Here is a 20908-nt window from a genome sequence, read left to right on the forward strand (position 1 = left end):
ACGAAATATTATTATGCATTCTCACAAATTTTTTCCCCGCCCTTTTTTCTCTAATTTAGATAATATCCTTAAATTACTCATAATCTTTTATTTTTTTAAATAAGTAATTCTTTTTCCACAAAATAATTAAAAGATAATTATACAATTGCATTGAATTTAATATAAATTTAACTATTAATTTACACTCACACACAAAAGTTTATCCCTATTATAATAAATTAAATAAGTATGGTTTGTCATTCTCTCATTTAATTGATTAAAATTATTAATAATACTAAAAATAATAATATTTAATCTAAATTAATACGAATTCTTATTATTAATAATATTTAATCAAATCTAAAATCTTTCAATAATTATCATTTAGTTTAATATCTTCTAATTAGTTATAGATAATCTCCTACGAAATATTATTATGCATTCTGACAAATTTTTTCCCCGCCCTTTTTTCTCTAATTTAGTTAATATCCTTAAATTACTCATAATATTTTATTTTTTTAAATAAGTAATTAATTTTCCACAAAATAATTAAAAGATAATTATACAATTGCATTGAATTTAATATAAATTTAACTATTAATTTTACACTCACACACAAAAGTTTATCCCTATTATAATAAATTAAATAAGTATGGTCTAGAAAAAAATTGTGGTTATTGCATTACGGTAATATTTATTAATACATTTTATGTGTTTCATAATGCTAAATATACATCTAATCTGTATCATTTCTAGGATGGTTATTAAATATCATGGATTTAATAGTATAAATTTTGTATAAATATCATTAGTTTTGTAATTTTTTTTCTAAACGGCAAATTTCTTTACATATGACGTCTTTAGGAATTGAACCCAAGACCTCCCCCTCTCCAAGTGTTTAAAGTTTTGTCTTTATCAATTGACCGTGTTCTTTATGTTTAAGTATTATTTATATATTTTCTAATTGATAGGTGTAGCACACGGGTACTTAAACATGTTATTTATATATTTCCTAACTAAATTCATAAAAGATAGCCGGCTTATAGCCTAGCGCTATCACGACGTCTAATAAACGTGTTTTTACAAAATATCTACAGAGCTACATAAAATACTGTTTCTACAAATTATGTACAAAACTGCATAAAATACTTTTATTGCTATTGTTGTTATCATCATTATTTTGCATCATATGTTATAATTTAGTGAGCCAAGATTTATTTGCCCTCTTATTTTACTCTGTTTCGGATTTTATTATTATTCAATTTTAAAATTTTTATTAAAAATCAATAATATCTTATCACAAAAACCATTTTATCATATTTTAATCTTCATTATTAACTATACGTATTTTATTTAACCCGTGTAATACACGGGGTTCTAACCTAGTCATATATATATATATATATATAAATCTCATCAAATTGGGAGACTATATTTATTTTTCATAACACATCATATACTATAAATCTCATAAGTTTTTGCTATATATTTTTTTTACATGAATAGCAAAAATCTCAGTTCAAAATAGATTTGCCCTTGGAAAACTATATATAAAAAAAGAAACCATCTGGTCATCTTCTCGGCGCAAAACACATCTGTATGTTAGTTGTGTAAGTTATTTATGTGTGTAAGTTTTGGTTTATAGGTTGAGCGTGTATATATGGATTTCAATAATTCTGTAGCTATGAGGAAAAGAAACAAGGTATGTAAATATTGCTTTTGTTTCTAATATACACAAACAAAACCTATCATCATGTATTTGATAATTGTGTTTAGTGTCAGGCTGACTTTGATGAAATAGCGGACAGAGTCAAAGAGGTACAAGCTTTTTTCGTCATGCGTTATGCTTATTTCAGTTTTGTCTTTGATAAGATCATGTCTTACAAACTACTCAATATATATAATCACAGATCGACTTATGTGATGAAGACCTCAATGATGCAGTGGACAACATTTGTAAGGTATAAATAACAAGGATTTTACTCATAAGTTGCTTTTGTTTTCACCCTTTGTATCTTCTATAAATTTTTTATAGGGTATCATGGATTACATCTGTTTGGTATGGTCGCCCGCTTTTCGTTATGATTTTGATCCTTACTTTAGAAAGAAACCCTGTTTTGATACTCGAGGAGGCAGCGGGTCAAGGTGCTCTCAGTTTCTGGCATTTTCCCAACACTATAGATCAAAGTTTGACAAGTTTATGAAGATCTATTCAAGAGTTGGTATTTACCCTAAAGAGGATGTGTTACCGGCTGCTAGACTTTCCCCCCCGATTGCAATTGACGAAGATGTGCTCGAAAGGTATAAAAGCTTCAAGAGGTTTGATACCGTTGTGGACCATTCAGATCATCTTTTTTCTAAGTTACCTATTGAGCAGGCAAGTTGTTGTCACTGAATTGCTAATGTTGCCTAATCAGTTTGACACACATACACATGATATGTTTCAGACAACAGAAGGCTGGGCTAAAAATATACGGGAAGAGTGGAGGATTCTTAGAAATGGCTTGCCTGGTATGCTTTTATTTATACTTGATCATGTTCAAATATAATTTTCTATAGTTTGGATACAGAGACAATATTTGTGAGGGCTTATGAATCAAGGATGGATCTATTAAGAGCTGTAATTATTGGAGCAAAGGGGACTCCGTATCACGATGGTCTCTTCGTCTTTGATGTGTATATTCCAAGCATGTATCCTCTTGTGTCGCCTGTATGTTGTCTTTTTTGTTCTTATATACATGTGTATATTTTGTCAATGGTATGATAATATTTATTATTATGTCTTATTTTCTTTAAGCTTGTGCGCTATCACTCTTTTGGCTTTGCTATCAATCCACATCTGTTCGAGTGTGGCGAACTTCGCATATACCTTAGCGAATCATTTGGCCAGTTTAGCAAGACACTCTGGCCGTCTGACGATTTAACTATGCTCCAATTTCTGGTCTCCATACAGGAACGGGTTCTGAACGCAGATCCTTTGTTCCACCAACCTGGATTTGTAGATTCTGGACCCTCTGTGGCTGCAAAATACTTGTCTTTACTATACAACGAGGACATCCTGATAAAATCACTCAAGACAATGATTTATATCATGAATAAACCACCCAAGGTTGTAAGTTTTTTTGTGTTTTTGTTCTTCTTGTGACTAGTGTGTGTGGTTGGTTAACTAATGAGATGTTTTGGATGATGCAGAACTTTGAGGCTTTTGTAGTTGGGCATTTTCGCAATCGTGTGGTTGATATTCTAATGGCTTGTAATGCTTATAGGGATGGCCTGGCGCAAGCCGGGGGTGGTGGGGGTAACAAGGAGGAGAGCTGCTGCTCAATGGAGTTCCAGAAGAAAGTTCATTTATGCATATATGACCTTGGAACTGCTTTTAGAAAGATCGGAGCAACTGAAGCTCTCGAGCACTTGTCGCCTCGCGCAACTTGTACCTGGCTTTATGGATATCGGCGCAACTGAAGCTCTCAAGCACAATGAGTGGACCGTTTATTGTTTTGTTTAGGTATATTTTTTGAATGCTTCTTCTTGATTAAGTGGAACTGGAGAGCTGCTCAATCAATTCTAAGTAAAGTAGTAGACACGAATTGATTATTAAACTGCTATTATGAAACTCGTACCTTGCTGAAACTTTAATTTGTTAAGCGCAACAATGTATTTCTCTTTTTTGCAATTCTTTATTTGGTATCCCCCCTAAGACCATGCGTAGTGGGTAAGATCCTGGGCGTTTTCCCCCCAATCACGCCTGAAAACGCCTAAGCCCCACCCCCGTGGGCGCGTTTCAGCGTTTTTTTGCAAAAAAAAAAAAAAAACCCTCCGGCGTGTTTTGAATCACGCTAGGAGCAAGTTTGAATAACCAATCACATTTAATCTTTCTTTTTTTGCCCAATAGATTTTTTTGTTGGTTTTTTTATTTTTAATTAATTCTCTACAACCTTTTAACATAATGTCCACATCCCCACTACACCCATTTTAGAAAAACGCCCAATAATGGCCCTTGCTGACTGGACTGTCACTTGGCAGAAAACGCCCAAGAGTGGGGGCATTATTCACCCAAACCACTACACATGGCCTAAGGATTATATATCTTTTTATTTTTACCAAACATGATTCACCATAAAGTGTATCTTAAATCTTTTGTCAAACTTACCTTACAATAGTAAAAGCAGGTGTCAAAAGTATATACTTTTCACAACCAAGTCATTTTTTCTGTTGATTTTGTGTATATGGACTATGGTGACTCAACGCTTTCACCTGCTAAGCCCTTTGCTTCAAACTACTAGAAATTTGTCCCTTTCTAACGCGTTTTTTCATCAGAAATGCGTTGCAAACTCCGGTTTGCTACACATGTGTGACAAAACCTTGATGTTGAAAAAAGCCCCGTTGGAAACAATTTACTACGGATTTACAACGCAATTTTTAACGTATTTTCAATGAAAAAATTGTGTTGGAAATTTGCAACGCATTTCCTACGCTATTTGCTAATTGTTATTTTTTGATTTGTGTCGCATTTGTGGCAGAATGAGTATATTTTTTGACGCATTTGTGACGGAATATAAACAAAAATAATAAAAATAAAATCTGGAAAATCCAGATTTTTTCTTTTAAAAATCTGCAGGAAAGATCACTAGATAAATTACAAAACCTGTATTAAATTCACCATATAACATCACAAATTAAACATAATACAAATATGACCGAAAATAACCGAACCAAACCCGTTTACAACTTGACCCGTAAACCAACAAATAGTCCATATGAACAAAACCTCAATCTCTACTATGACTAAAATGCCCCTTGCAAAGAGTTATTTCCTTGAATTCTCTCAGTTGTTCTTTGTTTTCAAGCATTTGTAACGTGTGATTTAAAATAATATTTCTATTTGGTGCAGGTTGTGAATAGTCACAATATCCTCAAAATTAATTGTTTCTGAAGTGGGCAGTAAGTACCCTGATTAATTTGTTGATTAATGTGAACCTCTATTGTAGGCTAAGGTTAGTGATGAAACACTGGTTAACACTAGGGCTAACCAGCTGGGTCGTCTTGTATGTGGGGTTCAATCTCCTTCCCTACTCGCTGATGACTGATATCCTGCAAAACAGAACACCAGTGACTCGCCACAAGGAGGAGAATAGGGGGGTTCTCCTTGTGACCACCCTCCGGCGTGAGCTGCTTTGAGGAGGAATAGTGTGTTTTGTAGGTGAAACGTAGTGAAAGCAGAATGTTTAACCTGAATGATGAAGGGTCCTATTTATAGCCGAAGGATGAAGGAGGGAGGAGAGACCTTTCCAGCTGCCACCGGGCGCCAGCTGTTCGACCAAGAGGAATATCCCGTTGGTCTCCTCTGTTGTGGTCAAGATAGTGGATGACGTGGCGCGTCGTTATTTGCCCAGGTAGGAGAATTAGTATTGCAGCTGTCGGTCTGCCCCTGGATCGTGCCGTAGGTCCACATGCGTCCGATTACTGGTGACACGTGTTGTCATTTTTGTCTGGAGGAGCATCTTTGGTGCCACCTTGATATCTTCCAGAAGCTTCTAAAAGCTTCTGGATTCGCTTGCTGATGTAGACGCCATGTTGGATGGAAAAGATGGTGTGGTCCCTCATGTGTGCATGGAATTGGGACCATACCTCTTCAGTTAGGGAACTTGATTCTGCATATGCTCATGTTAGCAGGCAGAAACACTTCTTTCCATTTCTGGGTGTAGACTCTTGGTCTTCAAATCTTTCCCCGTTAGGTTAATCATGAAAATGTTTGTGTTTAGCTATCTAATTGGATAAAACTGCAATAATCACTTGGTTTGAAAAGTTCACACCCATTGCATTCATGGTCTAATATTTTTCAAATACTAGTTAGTTGTGGCGCATCATGTAATGGCATCGCGCGATGCGATCTCAATGTACCATGTGATGTGTGCGTTATAATAAAACCAAGCCTGTTCATACGCAAGTGGCAAAAAATATTATTAAACATGCACGTATAATGCACTCTTCATCGGTTGCTTCAGCTTCTTCTGATAAAGGTGTCATTATTTCTCTCAACATAGAGGGTGAGCTAATTGTTCCCCCACGAAATTAATTCATTACGTTAGGGGGTAAACCCCAATAAAGTTTTTCACAACGTTACCCCCTCACCAAGTGTCACCCTAGTGTCGACCCCAGACACCACCTCACCCTCTACCGGTAAACATACGCATTTGCATGTAAGAAGTACAAATTTAAAATATGTACCATTGATAAAAAAAAAATGAAACGATTTAGGTTTATTGTGTGTGTTTGTTCACACAATAATATGTTGTTCTGTAATGAACCTCACCCATGAATAACGTTGTGAAAGAAGAGAATGTGACACTATCAAGTTTACCTATAAATGCTTAATCTACTTAAATTCATCGCGGGTCACCCTTCTTTTATGATAGCAAGACATGAACAGCTTCCGCATTTTCAATATGTCACTTCTTGAAATGCTTTAAAAACCAATCACATACAGAGACATCAAAGTGTATTCAATTGATTGATCACTGCTTCCACCTCACTGAAACAGCAGATGCAAGCATAATCTTTACCCGATGCCAGATAGATTCTAACTTATCTTGCCCAATTAACTCTCATTCAGCCCATTCTGATGAACATTCATGTCATCAAGAATGTCTCTGACTTCATCAATCTTTAAAGATGAAGCGCACAAACTTATCCATATAAAAGTGTAAATATCTCAAGAAACATTCTGGCTTTTTGCTTCTTTAACAACGTTCCACCTGCCCATCTGACATGTGTAGTGTGATCATCTCATGATCTCATTGTATGTTGTGGCCTTTGAAGTAAGTTTTGATGCAGCATACCCATTTGGTTGTTTTAGCATTAAGAGGTAAACTTTCAACCTAACGTTCGGCAGCATCTATATATACTAAATACTTTGGTCGATAAATCGATACAGATAATCATAATTCAAACTCGGATAACCACAAATGCAAATATGATAACATGTTTGATGTTTGAATCATGAGATCTAGCACATATTAAGGAAGCAAGAATCTTTTGTTGTTTCAAAAGAAAGAAAAAAGAGAAACAAAATTAGCAGTAACGATTAAACAAAAAGTGTAAAAACAATAATGTCAGAAGTGGGATTTGAACCCACGCCCTCTTTCGAAGACCAGAACTTGAGTCTGGCGCCTTAGACCACTCGGCCATCCTGACAATTTTGTTATTACTTACAAAATGTTAAATTTTATTTAATGTTCTTTAATAAATATTAAAATAGGAAATTAATGGTATAATGAATTAGATACGAAATTTATAGGGAGTAGTTGTATAGCTGGTCATAGTTATGAAATTTATTTGGACTCGAACGTCATTAATCTAAGTTCAGTTAATTTAGCATTTATATAAGACCCCGTGTGTTACACGGGTGGCCTAAAAAATATTATTTAACGGTGTTTTCATAAATCTTTTAATAAAAGATTTGTTTCGGTATCTATACTATAATTTGAGACAGAAACTTACTTTAAAAACTTCTAGAAAAACATTTTCTTCATAAAGATAGCAACACACTTTCATTTTACTTACCAGTAAGAGATATGAACCATTAAGAGGCAAATGTCAGACCAATTCAGATTAAAGGTCTTAACCATTCAGACTCTTTATAAATCTTAACCGTTCAGAGGCAAATGTCTGAACCATTCAGACATCTGCTCATGAAACATACAGTCTGAACCATTAAGTGTTGAACCAGTAAGAGGTCTAAACCATTAAAAGTCTCATTAAAAGATAAACAAACAACCCCTTACTCTTTCTCAGAGCCATCTAAAATTTCTTGCTACAACCATCACTATAGATTTGCAAATTAAAAGACAAACGTTATATAACATCACAATGTAACGAAGCTCCCAGTGAAAGATATGTTCACAAAAAAGTATAAAAAACAGAATCACTAATAAGATGTGCATATTTTTTCTAATATTCACATGTATATTCTATTAATTGATAGGCCAGCTTTTAATTGACCCATCTCTTATTCTCTTATAAAATATATTAATTATAATGCCTTAATGAAATTACATAGTAATTGACGTTACAATTAAGCAAAAAAATGTATGCTAAACTTTAAAAATGTAAAGATGGAAATTAAAAAGACTTTAAAAATAATAAAAAAGTGTAAAGAAATGATATTTTGTAGAAATTTGTATATTGATATTGTATATCTAACCTCCACTGGCACACATTTGCTACATGTCCTAAGATGAGCATTTTTTTAATGATGCCACAACAGTTAGAATCCATGCTTGATTACTTCTCTAGGTCTCAATTTTGTGTCCTCCAACCTAATACCTCCTGAAACAATCCCAAAACACTATTAAATAAGGAAATACCAATTATAAAATGACAATTAATAAATAACTAGACTTTACCTTGCTCGAGTTTGGAAAGATCAAGGATGTCATCAATAAAAAAAGGACTAAATCGCCTTTGCAAACAATTAAAACATTATTAAACATATTTAAACCACTTATTCATAGTTTGTGTGCAAATGCAAGTTGTCAAACGCTGCAAATTGCTACGCCTAGATTCCAAAAACCTAAAAAGGTCGAATCAGCAGTAGGGATGGTGTAACATGCTGGACAACCTATCTCAAGATTCATAAGCACAAAATATCTAATGCCAAGGTTGAGTTGAATAAAAGATAATATACTGGCAAACCATTTGTAGAAGATCGTGTTATGCCCTGAGAAGGGTGTCTAGAAGTTAAGGTCCCATTCTAATTGTTAACAAAAACTGCACAATTCAAGTAGAAACTAAAAAAACATCTTTGGGTGCATTAATCTAGGGATAAATTTTGCTCTTTTAATGATAAAATATCATATAACTTGCAGATCAAAAAAAATTTAAATGGCTCGACATGAGTCGAGAGGTGAAGAAATGAATCGAGTGGAGTCAAAATATAGAAAACGTAGCGACGAAAACAAAAGATGGATATGAAACATGATTGAAGTTTTAATGTATACATGGTCGATTGTCCACGGATGAGGGTCATGTTCTTTTGTATTACCATTCCACCATGACTATCGGACACCATCTTATGGGCTATCCCTGATGCTTCTTGGTGTTCCTTCACATATAAGTTTTCTCAAGTCTACTCCAACTTCTAGCCTGTACACAGGTTTCATTCTCAGTTTAAATGCTTTAAAGTGAACACAGAAGTATTGTCCATAAACGAAATACCAGCTAAAACCAATTACCATAAACCTTACAAAAAGATTACTGGGATTTCAAGTATTCATCAAAAGAAATATGGGATCTCAAGTATTCAACAAAAGAAATCTAATATATAAATTATTCACAAAAGGAATATTGTTATCTCAAGCATTCATGAAAAGAAACGCAAAATCTCAATTTTCCATTAAAAGAATTTTATATGAGATCAAAAGTGTTCAGCATGCAATTCATTCTATCTAATAATGAACCAAGATGCATGTTTACACAAAAAAAAATAGAGAAAACGTATTCCTTATCTTCATAAATAATTGAAGTATCAACTTCAGCAAAGTAAACATATCTTTACCTTTGGGTTCTTCAGCAAAGCAGAAAGCCTTACCCTTGTTATCAAACTTCGACAAAGAACTGCTACCTAGTACCATTTGAAAATCATATTATAATGGACCTCATGATTTAATCTTGCAAGTCTGCAACTTTTCTTTCATGATATATATATAAAGAAAAAGTTATCTAAGTTGACCACGGAATCAGTTGCAAAGAGGTTAACATTGCGGGCCTTGTTGGACAGAGTCGGCATACTAATCTCTTACATTATTAGTGATCCCATTGATCAGATTGGAGAAAAGTTTTCATCAAATAGAATCGTAGAATGAAATTCGACAAATTCCGTTCAAATCTTTCATATTTGAAAGTTTTTAAATAATTTTTAGAACCTTCAGGTTGGATCAACGGATTCTTATTTCTATGAATAGTTTTTTCAAAAATTCATGTTGACCACCGAAACAATCTTTTCTGACCCGTTTGACTGAAAATTTTGTGCATACCCCACCACGGGACACATCTGGTTTGTATAACATCTAAAAAAGAGATCATTTACTATTTGTAGGCACAAAGAGTAAAAATGAAATACATAAAATATAAAAGATAACAATAATCTTACCATGAAGAATCCAAACGCCAATCCAGTTCTTCCCATCACAACCATGTGTGGGCAGTTTCCAATTAAATCATATTGAGACATACAGTCCTTGAAAAAACATGTTAACTACAACTCAACTATCTAAAATACCCTTCAACCCGCCTAACTTTCTTGACCCATTGAATAAAAGATGCATACCAGAGAATAATCATTCTCAATAGCACGCAAACTTGCATAAGCCGGTCTAAAATGATAATAAAATAACCAGCAAGCTTTTAAGGAAAAAAAACAATGCACAAGGGAATTTTTTATTACCATAATCCTCAACCGAACCGAAACAAAAACTTTCAGTTAAAAGTTTTTAAAAACCCATTCGTCTCGGTTGACTCAGTTCATTTTGGCTTTAAGCCCCAAACCGAACCGAAACCAACACTTTTTCATTGAAAGTTGATAAAACCCTATAATTTCTACTCATTCCCTTGTTTAACTCAGATAGTTCAGTTATAATTCAGTTAATTACCCAACCCTAGGGTTTAAATCTAAGAACACTATTCACACAAATAATCAAGAAACATAAACAAACTAATAGATATACCGTCATCTTTTTGAGTCAGAGTAAAAACGCCTTCAACACGGGAAGTACCATTGAGAAGAAAACAGCTTTCTTAGTAGCGGTTGTTCCAAAACCAATGAGAATTTTCCAATTTTTAAATCAACAACAAAGTGAATAAACGTGATGCGAAATCAATGAAAAATTCCCAATTTGATATTACAGAAATTAGCAAAAAAGAAAAACTAACCAGGATCAATCAAGACGAAATAGATGAAGATGAAATCCACTGATGGACGCCTAAGTTAAAATCTCCAATGAACAAAACGACTCAGATTTGGGGTTTTGTTAGACGATTAACAAAACGCCGTGAATCTTATGGTGTCTAAACAAACCACCTTTGTCAGTGTGAAACAAAAATAGATCTCCAATCTTCAACAAAGAATCATCAATGAAACCCTCAACCCCAAATCAGATTTATGCCAATATCAAGAATATGTTTGAAATTCATAAAGACAACTTATTTTTTGTTTAACATTTCAAATTTGCCCACTTTATTATGTTTCCTATTTAACTCGTTACAGGTTTAACGGGTTCTGAAGAATCAATGAAAGTTAATGGAGGAACTAAAATCTTTTTTTAGTTAATGGAGGAACTAAAATCTTCAGTTTGTCATTCTCTAACCTGTTAAGGGCGAACCATCCCACGGTCCATGTTTTATGCATCTTTGCTGCGAATAAAAAAAACAGTTATAGTTCATACATTAAAAAAATGGTAATCAAATATACTAAATTAAGAACTGAAATGCAGATAATAAAGTTAAAAGGCTACCATCTTACATCTGAAACACTAAGCCTCGTTGAGTGAAAGAATCTAATCATTCTCGTATCATTATTAAGTCACTAAGAGATAATAAAAAGTAATCCAATGGTTTCGAGCAAGCTTCAAGACATTAATAATCCATGAAATACAAAATAACCAAAGTTAAGACACTTACTTTTCCAGATGATAAGTTCCCGGCTTGACATCGGTAAAGTGTCATTCCAACTCCTGAAGTAAACATATAATACTTTAATAACAACACAATTCTGCACAGTGGACCGGAAACATAATCTTTTAAATTTTGTGTACTCAGGTAGCTCATATGACATGAAACAACCACATGAAAAAGTCTAATTTAAGGGTCTTGAAAACTTTAAAGTTGTGGAGCATTTCTTAATTAACCCTCTGTGTAGTAGGCTAGTAGCCCAATGATAACGTTCCGACTCTAGAACTTCTCTAAGATTCATCCTCATTAGATGGTAAAATATCAAGCCAAAAACATAAAAACTAAACTAATGGAAAATAAGAGTCTTACCAAGGTTCATCAGTCTCGGATTCAATGACCAGGTTAAGTCAGCATCTTCTGTAAACTTGGCAAACACTATTGAAATGAGCAATCAGAGTCTTGGGTAGAGTTATTACCTTATTCGAAAAACCCATTTTTCCCTAAATTAAAGCATTTTCCATCTGGAAGACATCAACACAATTTTATTAGTTGTTATTAAAAGCTATTATTAAAAATAAAATTACATGAATAATTATAGCATTATAAATAGCTGATTGAACATACATTAATAAATCGAATGAAAATCCCAAATATGTGAAGCGATCTGAAACGACTGACGTATCAATCACCTGTTGTTAAAAGGAAAACATGAAAGTTATATAAATTTAAGTAAGAACTGGTTATAACTTGATCATACTTTGTAGCAAGTTTTACAAACAAACAATGAAAAGGGAGTCTCGATAGATACCTGGGTAATCTTCGATTGGTGTTGTGGAGAAGAAAACTTCAGATCCTCTAGATCTTACAAACCCGCTAAGTCCCTCCCTAATCACATCCATGAATCAACGCAAGAAAGTCAAAATTAGTAATCCTAAATCTATCTACCGGAGGGCTGACTCAACTATATTGGGGGGCCTAAAGCGAAACCGTAATTTGGGGCCCTTTTATAAGAAAATAATTATTTTACTTATGAGAAACAATGTAAAGAACGACAACAACTATTTTTTTTTTTGAACGGCGACCTTCATTAAGGCAATAACTAATAACAATCGGTACTCGCAATAATAAGAAAGAGACTTACAATCTGAGCTTCAAATTTAACGATGTTTCCGGTGTGTAAAATGCATTATTAATTATAAACACTTTTTACCCTGGTTCAACTTTAACATCAACTTGAGATAACATTAAAACCTCGCACACCATTTCGTCTATTTCAACACTGATACCTGACCTTCAATTAGTACAACAACACATGAAAGCTTAAACCATTGAAGTCTTAAACACTTCACATGAACAGTAAAAAAAATAGGAAACATGTGTTATTGAACCTATCAAAGTACGAAATAGTCATGGACAATGTAGCATTTTCCTACTTTCTTACACCATGACACTTACTCATCATGAGAGCCAGGGGCTTCAAATAGACTAAAAGAAAACAAAGACAAATAAACTTATAGAAAGTAATTGAAATGACTTATAATTAGAAATAAAAAAAAGAAAACAATATAACACTATATGTAGCTGAATCGAACCACAATTAGTTTCAATAAACTATTGAAACATTCAACCAAATATATATTATAAAGAAATGAAAGTGCTGTCAGATGCATAAATGATACTCACCAGGCCTCAGACTCAAAAACTTTGTGAGTTTAACAAAAATTCCAATTGCTGGAAATAAATCAAGAATCACGGTGCAATACTCATTTAATTCATTCATACACGAAACCACTACATAACAGAGGAGGATCAAATTTGCTACCTTTAGTTGGAGTGTTTGGATCTCTCAAAGACATAACAACGAATGCCCGTAAATCCAGACGATTTAACAGTGGCAGACATCAACGGATGAGAGGCTGATTTGGTAGTTCTGTTGCCGGTAGAAATCAACGGGTTAGAAGAAACAAAGCGAATATCCTCCATCCCCAATCCCACCTTGTAAAAGTATAAAGGAAAGGATTTGGATCAACTCGTTTTCAAATAACCAAAATAAACTCAATATTCACAAAGATAAACGAACCTTGTATCAGAAGATCGATCGGCTGGATTTGATTATGTTCTTCATCTCATTGCCTCGCAGTTAGGGTTTCGGTAGGGATAGATGGAAATCGGAAGGATGGCGTTTCATGGCTCGATCGGTTGAGATTTAGGATTTTCTGAAAATCGCCATTGATCAGTAGAGAATATTAGGGTTTGTGTTGAGAAAAGACTAAAGAGGCGATCATTGAAGGAAAGAGAATTAGGGTTTTTGATTGGAGAGAGAGTGAGCGTGTGTGAAGATAACAAAGAGAATAGAGTTTGGCGCCCATAAGTGAATTATCTTGATTAAGAGGATGTCCACATCATCAAAATGATTGGCTAAGAATAAACCTTGTTGCTTAAGAGAATTCATTTAGTATAATAGATAGACTAGTGGGATTACCCGCGCTTCACAGCGAGTTTCAGTCAGTACCAGTTCGGTTCAATAAGGTACCAACACTCAAATGCACAAGAATATATCGACACGTGTTTTACATCAATAGAAAACCATAAAAACGAATACCAAGATTGGTACCGTTGTTCTTCAGCTGGTAACGATTCGATTCGTCACGCTAAAATTAACAGACCGACACTCGTTATAGTTACGGTATAAAAATACTCTATTGCAAATACAAGTCTATTTTCAACAAACTTTATACCGCAACGTCAAGAAAATTATAAAAATAAATACAGTTTCGGTACCGATGTAGTTCAGATGATATGGGCCCAATTTCTCACGATAAAGATTTAAGATCGGCTATATTTGACTCGTTCAAATGCATAAACTTATAAACGAAAAACAATATACTTAATAATAATAACAATAATAACAATAATAATAATAAAGAAAATTTCAAAGTTAATAAAAAAAATAATAAAAACTATTAGTAAATGTAAAAGTAAAAAAAAAGACAATAACAATAAATTAGTAATTTATTGTTAGTTAAAGCTTGTTTAATACTTAAATAATAAAACTTAAATAAAATATATTTATAAATGTTATATTGTACATCCTCTTTGAAAGAAAATGTTAGGATATATAATATTACGTCTCCGACCCAAACAGGCAAAAAAACATACAAGGCATACCCCCGACCCAAACGGGCAAGGGGCCAACTACAACATATACAACAGGTATTTACACCAACCCGTCATCTAATATATTTACATGATGATCTATTTTTAAACCACCCAAAACCCCTCGATTTAATCTCCACTACAATATCTTGCGGACTATGATTTATCTGTTTGAAAATCAGCTCATTCCTTCCTTTTCAAATGCACCAACAGAAAATAATCACTAAGCCATGGATCTAATATGTGAGCTTTAAAATCGATTATTGATCTAATTGTTGAAGCAAATGTAACTCGTCTTGTAGATAGATAATGAAGGTGGTTGTAATAAGTTTTATCAAATTCTTAAGGGTTCAGGTCAGGGCATATCCCAATTGATGAAACTATAGTATAGATTTGTATTTTCATCACTAGTCGAGATAATAATCATAAACTAAAAACATTAACGGATACACAACAACTTAAGGTGGTTGTAATAAGTTTGATGAAATTCCAAAGGGTTCGGAGCATATCCAGATTGATGAAACTAAAGTGTATAGTCGAGATAATAATCATAAATAGAAAATTTTAATGAATACACAGTCTACCCCTCCCCCTTGCTTTGTCGCTTGACAAATCAAGAGAAGAAAATGTTGCACCCTTCCCGTTATAACTATGTGTATTGTATGTTTTTGGTGTTGTCAAACCCAAATCAATAATCCTAAAATATGGGAGAATGCGACGACTCAATTCCAAAAAAAGGCTTTGAAGTGGTTTTAGTTGCATGCTAGGTTAACTACTAAAAAACTAAAATCCTAAACTTGGCTCGTTGTAAATATAAAATCTCAACCTTTCAACGATGCTTTGATCCTTTATTAAATGTCTCTCTCTCCCTATATATATATATATATATATATAGGGTCAGGATTTAGGGAAAATGGTGAAAAGTGTGAGAACGATTATGGATCATCAGATCAAAACAATCTATGGACTAGATTGGCGTGGTGGCGTAATCGTAAATAACATCAATTTTATTACTTGAACGTGCTTCATTAAGGGTAAAAAGGGTAAACATCATTTCATACATAAAACGCCATTAAAAATCATAGAACGCCTAGTAATGTGTGATTTTTGCAATTAATTTTTATGACCAAGTTTTAAAAGTGGAACCCGCTAACTACACATAACGGCAAGTGAACCGGACGTGAAAGTAGTATAACTAGCAAGACCGAGTATCGAACCGTGGACTCTAGACTGACACCTATAATAATTAACCCTAATCACAATTCTAGTCCTAAATTGATTTTAAAAATTTTGGTTTTTATTTTAGAATTAATTAAATACTATTTTAACTAAATTTAATAGCTAACGAACCTAACGAACACGAAGGCAACTAAAAATGGTGAACTTAACCAGGAGAGATGAACAAACCACTTAGGTAGGAATCACTAATGACACGTGAAGACAACAATTTGACAAATGACTTAGGTTTCGATTTTCTAACTGACTACTCTCTTGTGAAAAAGAATAATTCCTATAGTAATTAGGTAACAAGGAAAGTGACCCACTAACTCAAGAATCTAAGAACCGACCAATAAAATAACCGAAATGGAGTGTTATAAGGAAATAAGCCTAATTAAAGGTCCCCAATCCTACAACTATCATATTGTAAAAGATTACCCTTAACCAACCCTCTAGATGTGAAGCAAACTATAAGATGATACATCAAAATCCTAGGAAGTAGACGAACCCCAAGTTATCAGGTGCTCAAAACTACCAAACAATGCACAAAATTACCTAGCAAATTCTAATTATCTTTCGAATCAAAGAAGATGTGTGCACACTAATGTCTAGCTGATTTTAAATTGATTTTATGTTATGACTTGTTACCAAGTTCAAACAATTAGATTGAAAATCGCGAATAAACAACCTAAAAGCGAGTTTTAACACAAACAGTGGTGACTTATTCCTACCGAAAGTGTTAAACTCATCAACCAAATCAATAAATCCAGCAAAACAATAATATACACAATCAATTCTAGCAACAACTTATAACCAATCTACACCAAAACGTTGTCAAAGTCATATAGTCAAAATAAACATCAAACACGCGTCAAAAAATCATCCAAACCTAAGTGGCTTTAAAAGTTTTAGCCTCTAAACATTATTTCAGATTCAAAACAAAGTGTACAAGATGAAAACATGTTCATAATTAATTAAAATAAAGAATAGAATACAGAACTGTTACGGGTTGCAATATTAGATCACGAACCGCACTCTTTATCTTCTGGTCTCGAACAAAACCATTGATTTTTTTCTCTTTTCAACCTTCTCGTATCTGCTTTCGTATGCTTCTGCCGTTCGTTCCTTTTCAAAATAGGTCTCTCCCCAAAGAAAATAACATGCGATCATATATATATATATATATCCTAGGGTTGTAAACGAGCCGAGCTAGACCCAGCTCAAGCTCGGCTCGAACTCGATTCGAGCTGGCTCGGCTCGAACTCGATTCGAGCTGGCTCGGCTCGAGCTCGAATTTCAAATCAAGCTGAGATTTGAGGCTCGAGCTCGACTCGATAAGAATTCGAGCTAGCTCGGTGTAACACCCACCCCGTAACCCGGGTGATTGTGCACAATTGATACACTTACAGCGGAAACAAACTAAACCTTCATTAAAACTTATAATAGTCTGAGTACAACACTTTATTTATTTACAAACTGTTGGCAACTAAGAACTCCTTGATTTTCTAAAACTCCACAACTGTCAAGTAGTTCCTATAGCTTTCCTCATGACTCACCTGTGATAAGTATACTCAAAACGACGTCAGATATACTGGTAAGCTCATACTATACAATTTTTATAAAGACAGACCACAGTTTACATTATATGCATACACAATATGGGCATGTGACCACATTATAGTCAGGTTGGGCCTCATTGAACCTTATAGGTCACATTTGACTTGTCACAAACCACCGTACAAGAGACATACTGGTCCTCCAGCTGTGTCCCCCTACGGCCGTCACATAGGTATGAGTGTGTGTCGCTGGACCTTATAAGCACGAAGTGCCTGTGGGTACAACACCTTATTACCCTTCCCAGAGTGACACACCTCATTAAGCATAATAGGATCCCATATACCCCTACTGACACATGCATATTGCAGCATTCTCATTATTACCAGTTATGGACGAGTATACTATCACAGTTTAAAAGACAAGTATGATGACTCACCTGATTAGCAATTGCTTAACAGCCGCTAGCACGACTGGGTTATGTCTCAAGGTCCTGACACAATTACATAATCCTAGGTTAGGTAATGGTACACCTAACTAGTCAATATCATGGTTGGATATTGGTTAACCCTACCTTGTTTAAGCATGGGTGATCAGTCCATGCCTAACTAAGGCTAGGCTACCCAATACCCGCCCCTGACAATAACCCTAGTACCTAATAATACTAACACTAAGTCTACTAATATATTATTACTAATAATAAGACTAATAACTACTAAAAATAAATAATAAATAACTAAACATAAACTTAAACGAGAGTATACCTCAAAACTATCTACGGCACGTTGATGTAGAGTTTCCCTACTCCTGCTCCTACTCGCGCTCCAAAAACGACTATTAACAACACCCAACGGGGTATCGTATACTCAGGATTCTCTATACTAGAGCATTCCCGTTAAAGAAACTGGTGCCTAAACAAACTACTGAGACTCCTATTTAAAGCAAGCAAGCAGGTACCTCAAATCCTTTTCTGTTCGATGTTCAAGTGACGTGCTTGCTAGCTAGCTTGACGTGCTAGCTAGCTAGCTTAGTTATATTAATTCAGCTGCTTAACTCGTTTTTCTTGTATAACTTTTAAAATATGACGTTTTATAAAACGACGAATATGTCAATAGAACGAGCATATTTTTATCTACGTTTTAACCTAAGTTTCATAAAAAACGCAGTAAGGTAAATAAAATAATATATTTAATTATTAATATTAACGGTCTCCTATATTGGCCAAGGTTTGTCAAGATATTTCACCTTTCACACAATCATCTTACTCGTTTAACAATATATGAAATATAAATTACATATTTCACACGTTTATAAACAGCACATTAAGATTCGGGGTATTACACTCGGCTCGGCTCGATCTAGCTCGAACTAACAAAAAACCGCACAATTTTCTACTTAAAAAAGCCTTTAAAAATGAATTTTTTCATAGACTAAGGGCCATAATTGCCATTTAATTTAACCATATGGCTAAATATGCAAGTATTAATAGTTAATTCACTTTGTACATTGTCTTTACCTTCTTTTATAGGGGAAATACTCCCTTAGTTTTTGTTTTATAAGCGATGTGGGACAAAAAAAATGAAGGATGTAAACCTTATCGAGCCAGCTCACGAGCTCACGAGTCGAGCCAGACCAAGCTCGAGCTCGGCTCGTTTACAAACCGAGCCGAGCCGAGCTGTCTCGTTAAAAACCGAGCCAATTTCGAGTTGAGCTTTTTTCGAGCGAGATTCGAGCGAGCTGCGAGCCACGAGTTTTTTGAACACCCCTAATATATCCGTAGGTAACCTTCTGTATCAAACACCCATTTTCATGCTAATGGGCCTCTTTATTAATTCCGAAAGTGTGATGGCCAGGTGTCTCGTGATAGCGCATAAGCCCAAAAACAATTAATAAAAGGTACAGTAAACTGCAATTTTACCCTCTGGGGTTTAGGCCAATTGGCACTCTGACCCCTCTAACGAAATAATTGCAATTTTCCCTCCCAACGTTGATGTTATGTTGCAATATTACCCCCTGCCGTCAGTCAACGGTTATTTAACTGTTATAGGCAAGGGTATTTTGGTAATCTTACCCCATATTTATTATTATTATTATTATTATTATTATTATTATTATTATTATTATTTATAACACACCTTCTTCTTCTTCAGCTGACCAACACCCCCACCATTGTTCACAGGGGCGGACCCACGTGATGTCGGTCGGGGTCCTCGGACCCCAATGTTTTTTAAAAATTTAATAGAACCGATATGTTAAATTTGTTAAGGACCCCATAAAAATAATTAGTTGGACCCCATAATGTCAAACGTGAAGCTGTTGCAGTGGGAAATTCCTTGTTTTCTAACAAGAAGGTCACAAGTTTGACTCCTAAATGTCCTGTCTTTTGCTTTCTACAACTCTTTCTGACTTGATTTTGTATTTTTTTTTAACAATCCCAAGAGGTTTAATGCTGTCATAATTGCTTATGGTATTGGGAACCCACATATATAGTAATACTATTTAATCCTTGTTTAATTTATACTTGTTATTTGTTAAGATTTATACCTTGGAAAGTGGTAATTCTAATTTATTTACTTAGTTATAAGATGTAGTATCATTCTGTGGAAAAAAAAATAGATCGAAATTCTGGAAATGGAATATGAATACGATAACTTAAATATAGAAGAAGAAAAAAGACCAATATTACATGTCGTCATTATTATGAGGTTGAAAATTTTAACACAATGTTAGATATGCAACTTTGAATATTTGTAATCTTTTCATTTCGTATGACGTCACATTTTTATTGTGTGTTTTCTAATGAGTAATGATTATAGAATTTATTTGATATTGTATTTTATTATCTTTCTCGCCCGCCCCAAATGACGACCGACCCAAAAATTATAACGTTTGGTTGTGAAATATGTTAACACAGAAAAAGGGGACCCCATTGGAAAAAAATCATGGGTCCGCCACTGATTGTTCATCATCTTCTTCAGGCGGTTAGTTGTTTATGGGAGGTGATGCGGTGGTTGCCGCCGCTGGCGTTGTTGTCTGCGGCGAAGATGTGTATTGGATGGAGAGATGTTAGTTAGCGGTTGTGGAAAGCTGCTGAAGAGCTTAGACTTAGGGTTCCGGCGATGTCTCCTCCGCCACAAACCCCCACCGTCTCCTCCGCCGTCTCCGTCGTTGACTGAACAACTTTTTCTAAATCAAAGCTTTTCAAGAACCCCAAAACATGGTTTTTTTTTTCCTTTTTGTTTGTGGGTTTCTGTTTATGATGAAGTTGTGGTACAATTTTGACCCTTTTAACCCAAACCCATGTGGGATTGTCCCCCAAAAGGTGAGTTTAAGC

General features: G+C 34.4%; 1 protein-coding gene, 1 long non-coding RNA gene and 1 other non-coding gene across 8 annotated transcripts; 1 reads left to right on the forward strand and 2 right to left on the reverse strand.

The window, feature by feature from the left end:
• Positions 1 to 1514: 1514 nt before the first annotated feature.
• On the forward strand, positions 1515 to 3620 carry LOC110928845 (putative ubiquitin-conjugating enzyme E2 38). 2 transcript variants are annotated; one of them, XM_022171892.2, is made up of 8 exons: positions 1515 to 1681; positions 1762 to 1797; positions 1890 to 1940; positions 2015 to 2356; positions 2427 to 2490; positions 2550 to 2689; positions 2777 to 3088; positions 3172 to 3620. In XM_022171892.2, the coding sequence occupies exons 1-8, from the start codon at positions 1640 to 1642 to the stop codon at positions 3439 to 3441; spliced, it is 1257 nt and encodes a 418-aa protein (XP_022027584.1). In that variant the 5' UTR covers positions 1515 to 1639; the 3' UTR covers positions 3442 to 3620. The 2 variants fall into 2 exon arrangements, with proteins under 2 accessions (XP_022027584.1, XP_022027583.1); XM_022171891.2 differs by having other exon boundaries at positions 1516 to 1681; positions 1756 to 1797.
• A 3469-nt stretch (positions 3621 to 7089) lies between these two features.
• On the reverse strand, positions 7090 to 7173 carry TRNAL-CAA. Its single transcript has one exon. It is a non-coding gene; the product is annotated as a tRNA-Leu (tRNA).
• Positions 7174 to 8023: 850 nt separating this feature from the next.
• LOC118490299 lies at positions 8024 to 13974 on the reverse strand. Of its 5 annotated transcripts, none has more exons than XR_004889087.1 (8): positions 13727 to 13974; positions 13469 to 13641; positions 12455 to 12531; positions 12271 to 12335; positions 12016 to 12167; positions 11498 to 11708; positions 9536 to 11388; positions 8024 to 9123 (listed from the first exon to the last, which is right to left on the reverse strand). It is a non-coding gene; the product is annotated as an uncharacterized LOC118490299 (long non-coding RNA). The 5 variants fall into 5 exon arrangements; XR_004889088.1 differs by having other exon boundaries at positions 9536 to 9601; positions 10130 to 11388; positions 12455 to 13641; XR_004889089.1 differs by having other exon boundaries at positions 8024 to 8307; positions 8385 to 9123; positions 12455 to 13641.
• Between the last annotated feature and the right edge of the window lie 6934 nt (positions 13975 to 20908).

Source organism: Helianthus annuus, chromosome 3 (assembly GCF_002127325.2).
Source record: "Helianthus annuus cultivar XRQ/B chromosome 3, HanXRQr2.0-SUNRISE, whole genome shotgun sequence".
Taxonomy (NCBI): Eukaryota; Viridiplantae; Streptophyta; class Magnoliopsida; order Asterales; family Asteraceae; genus Helianthus; species Helianthus annuus.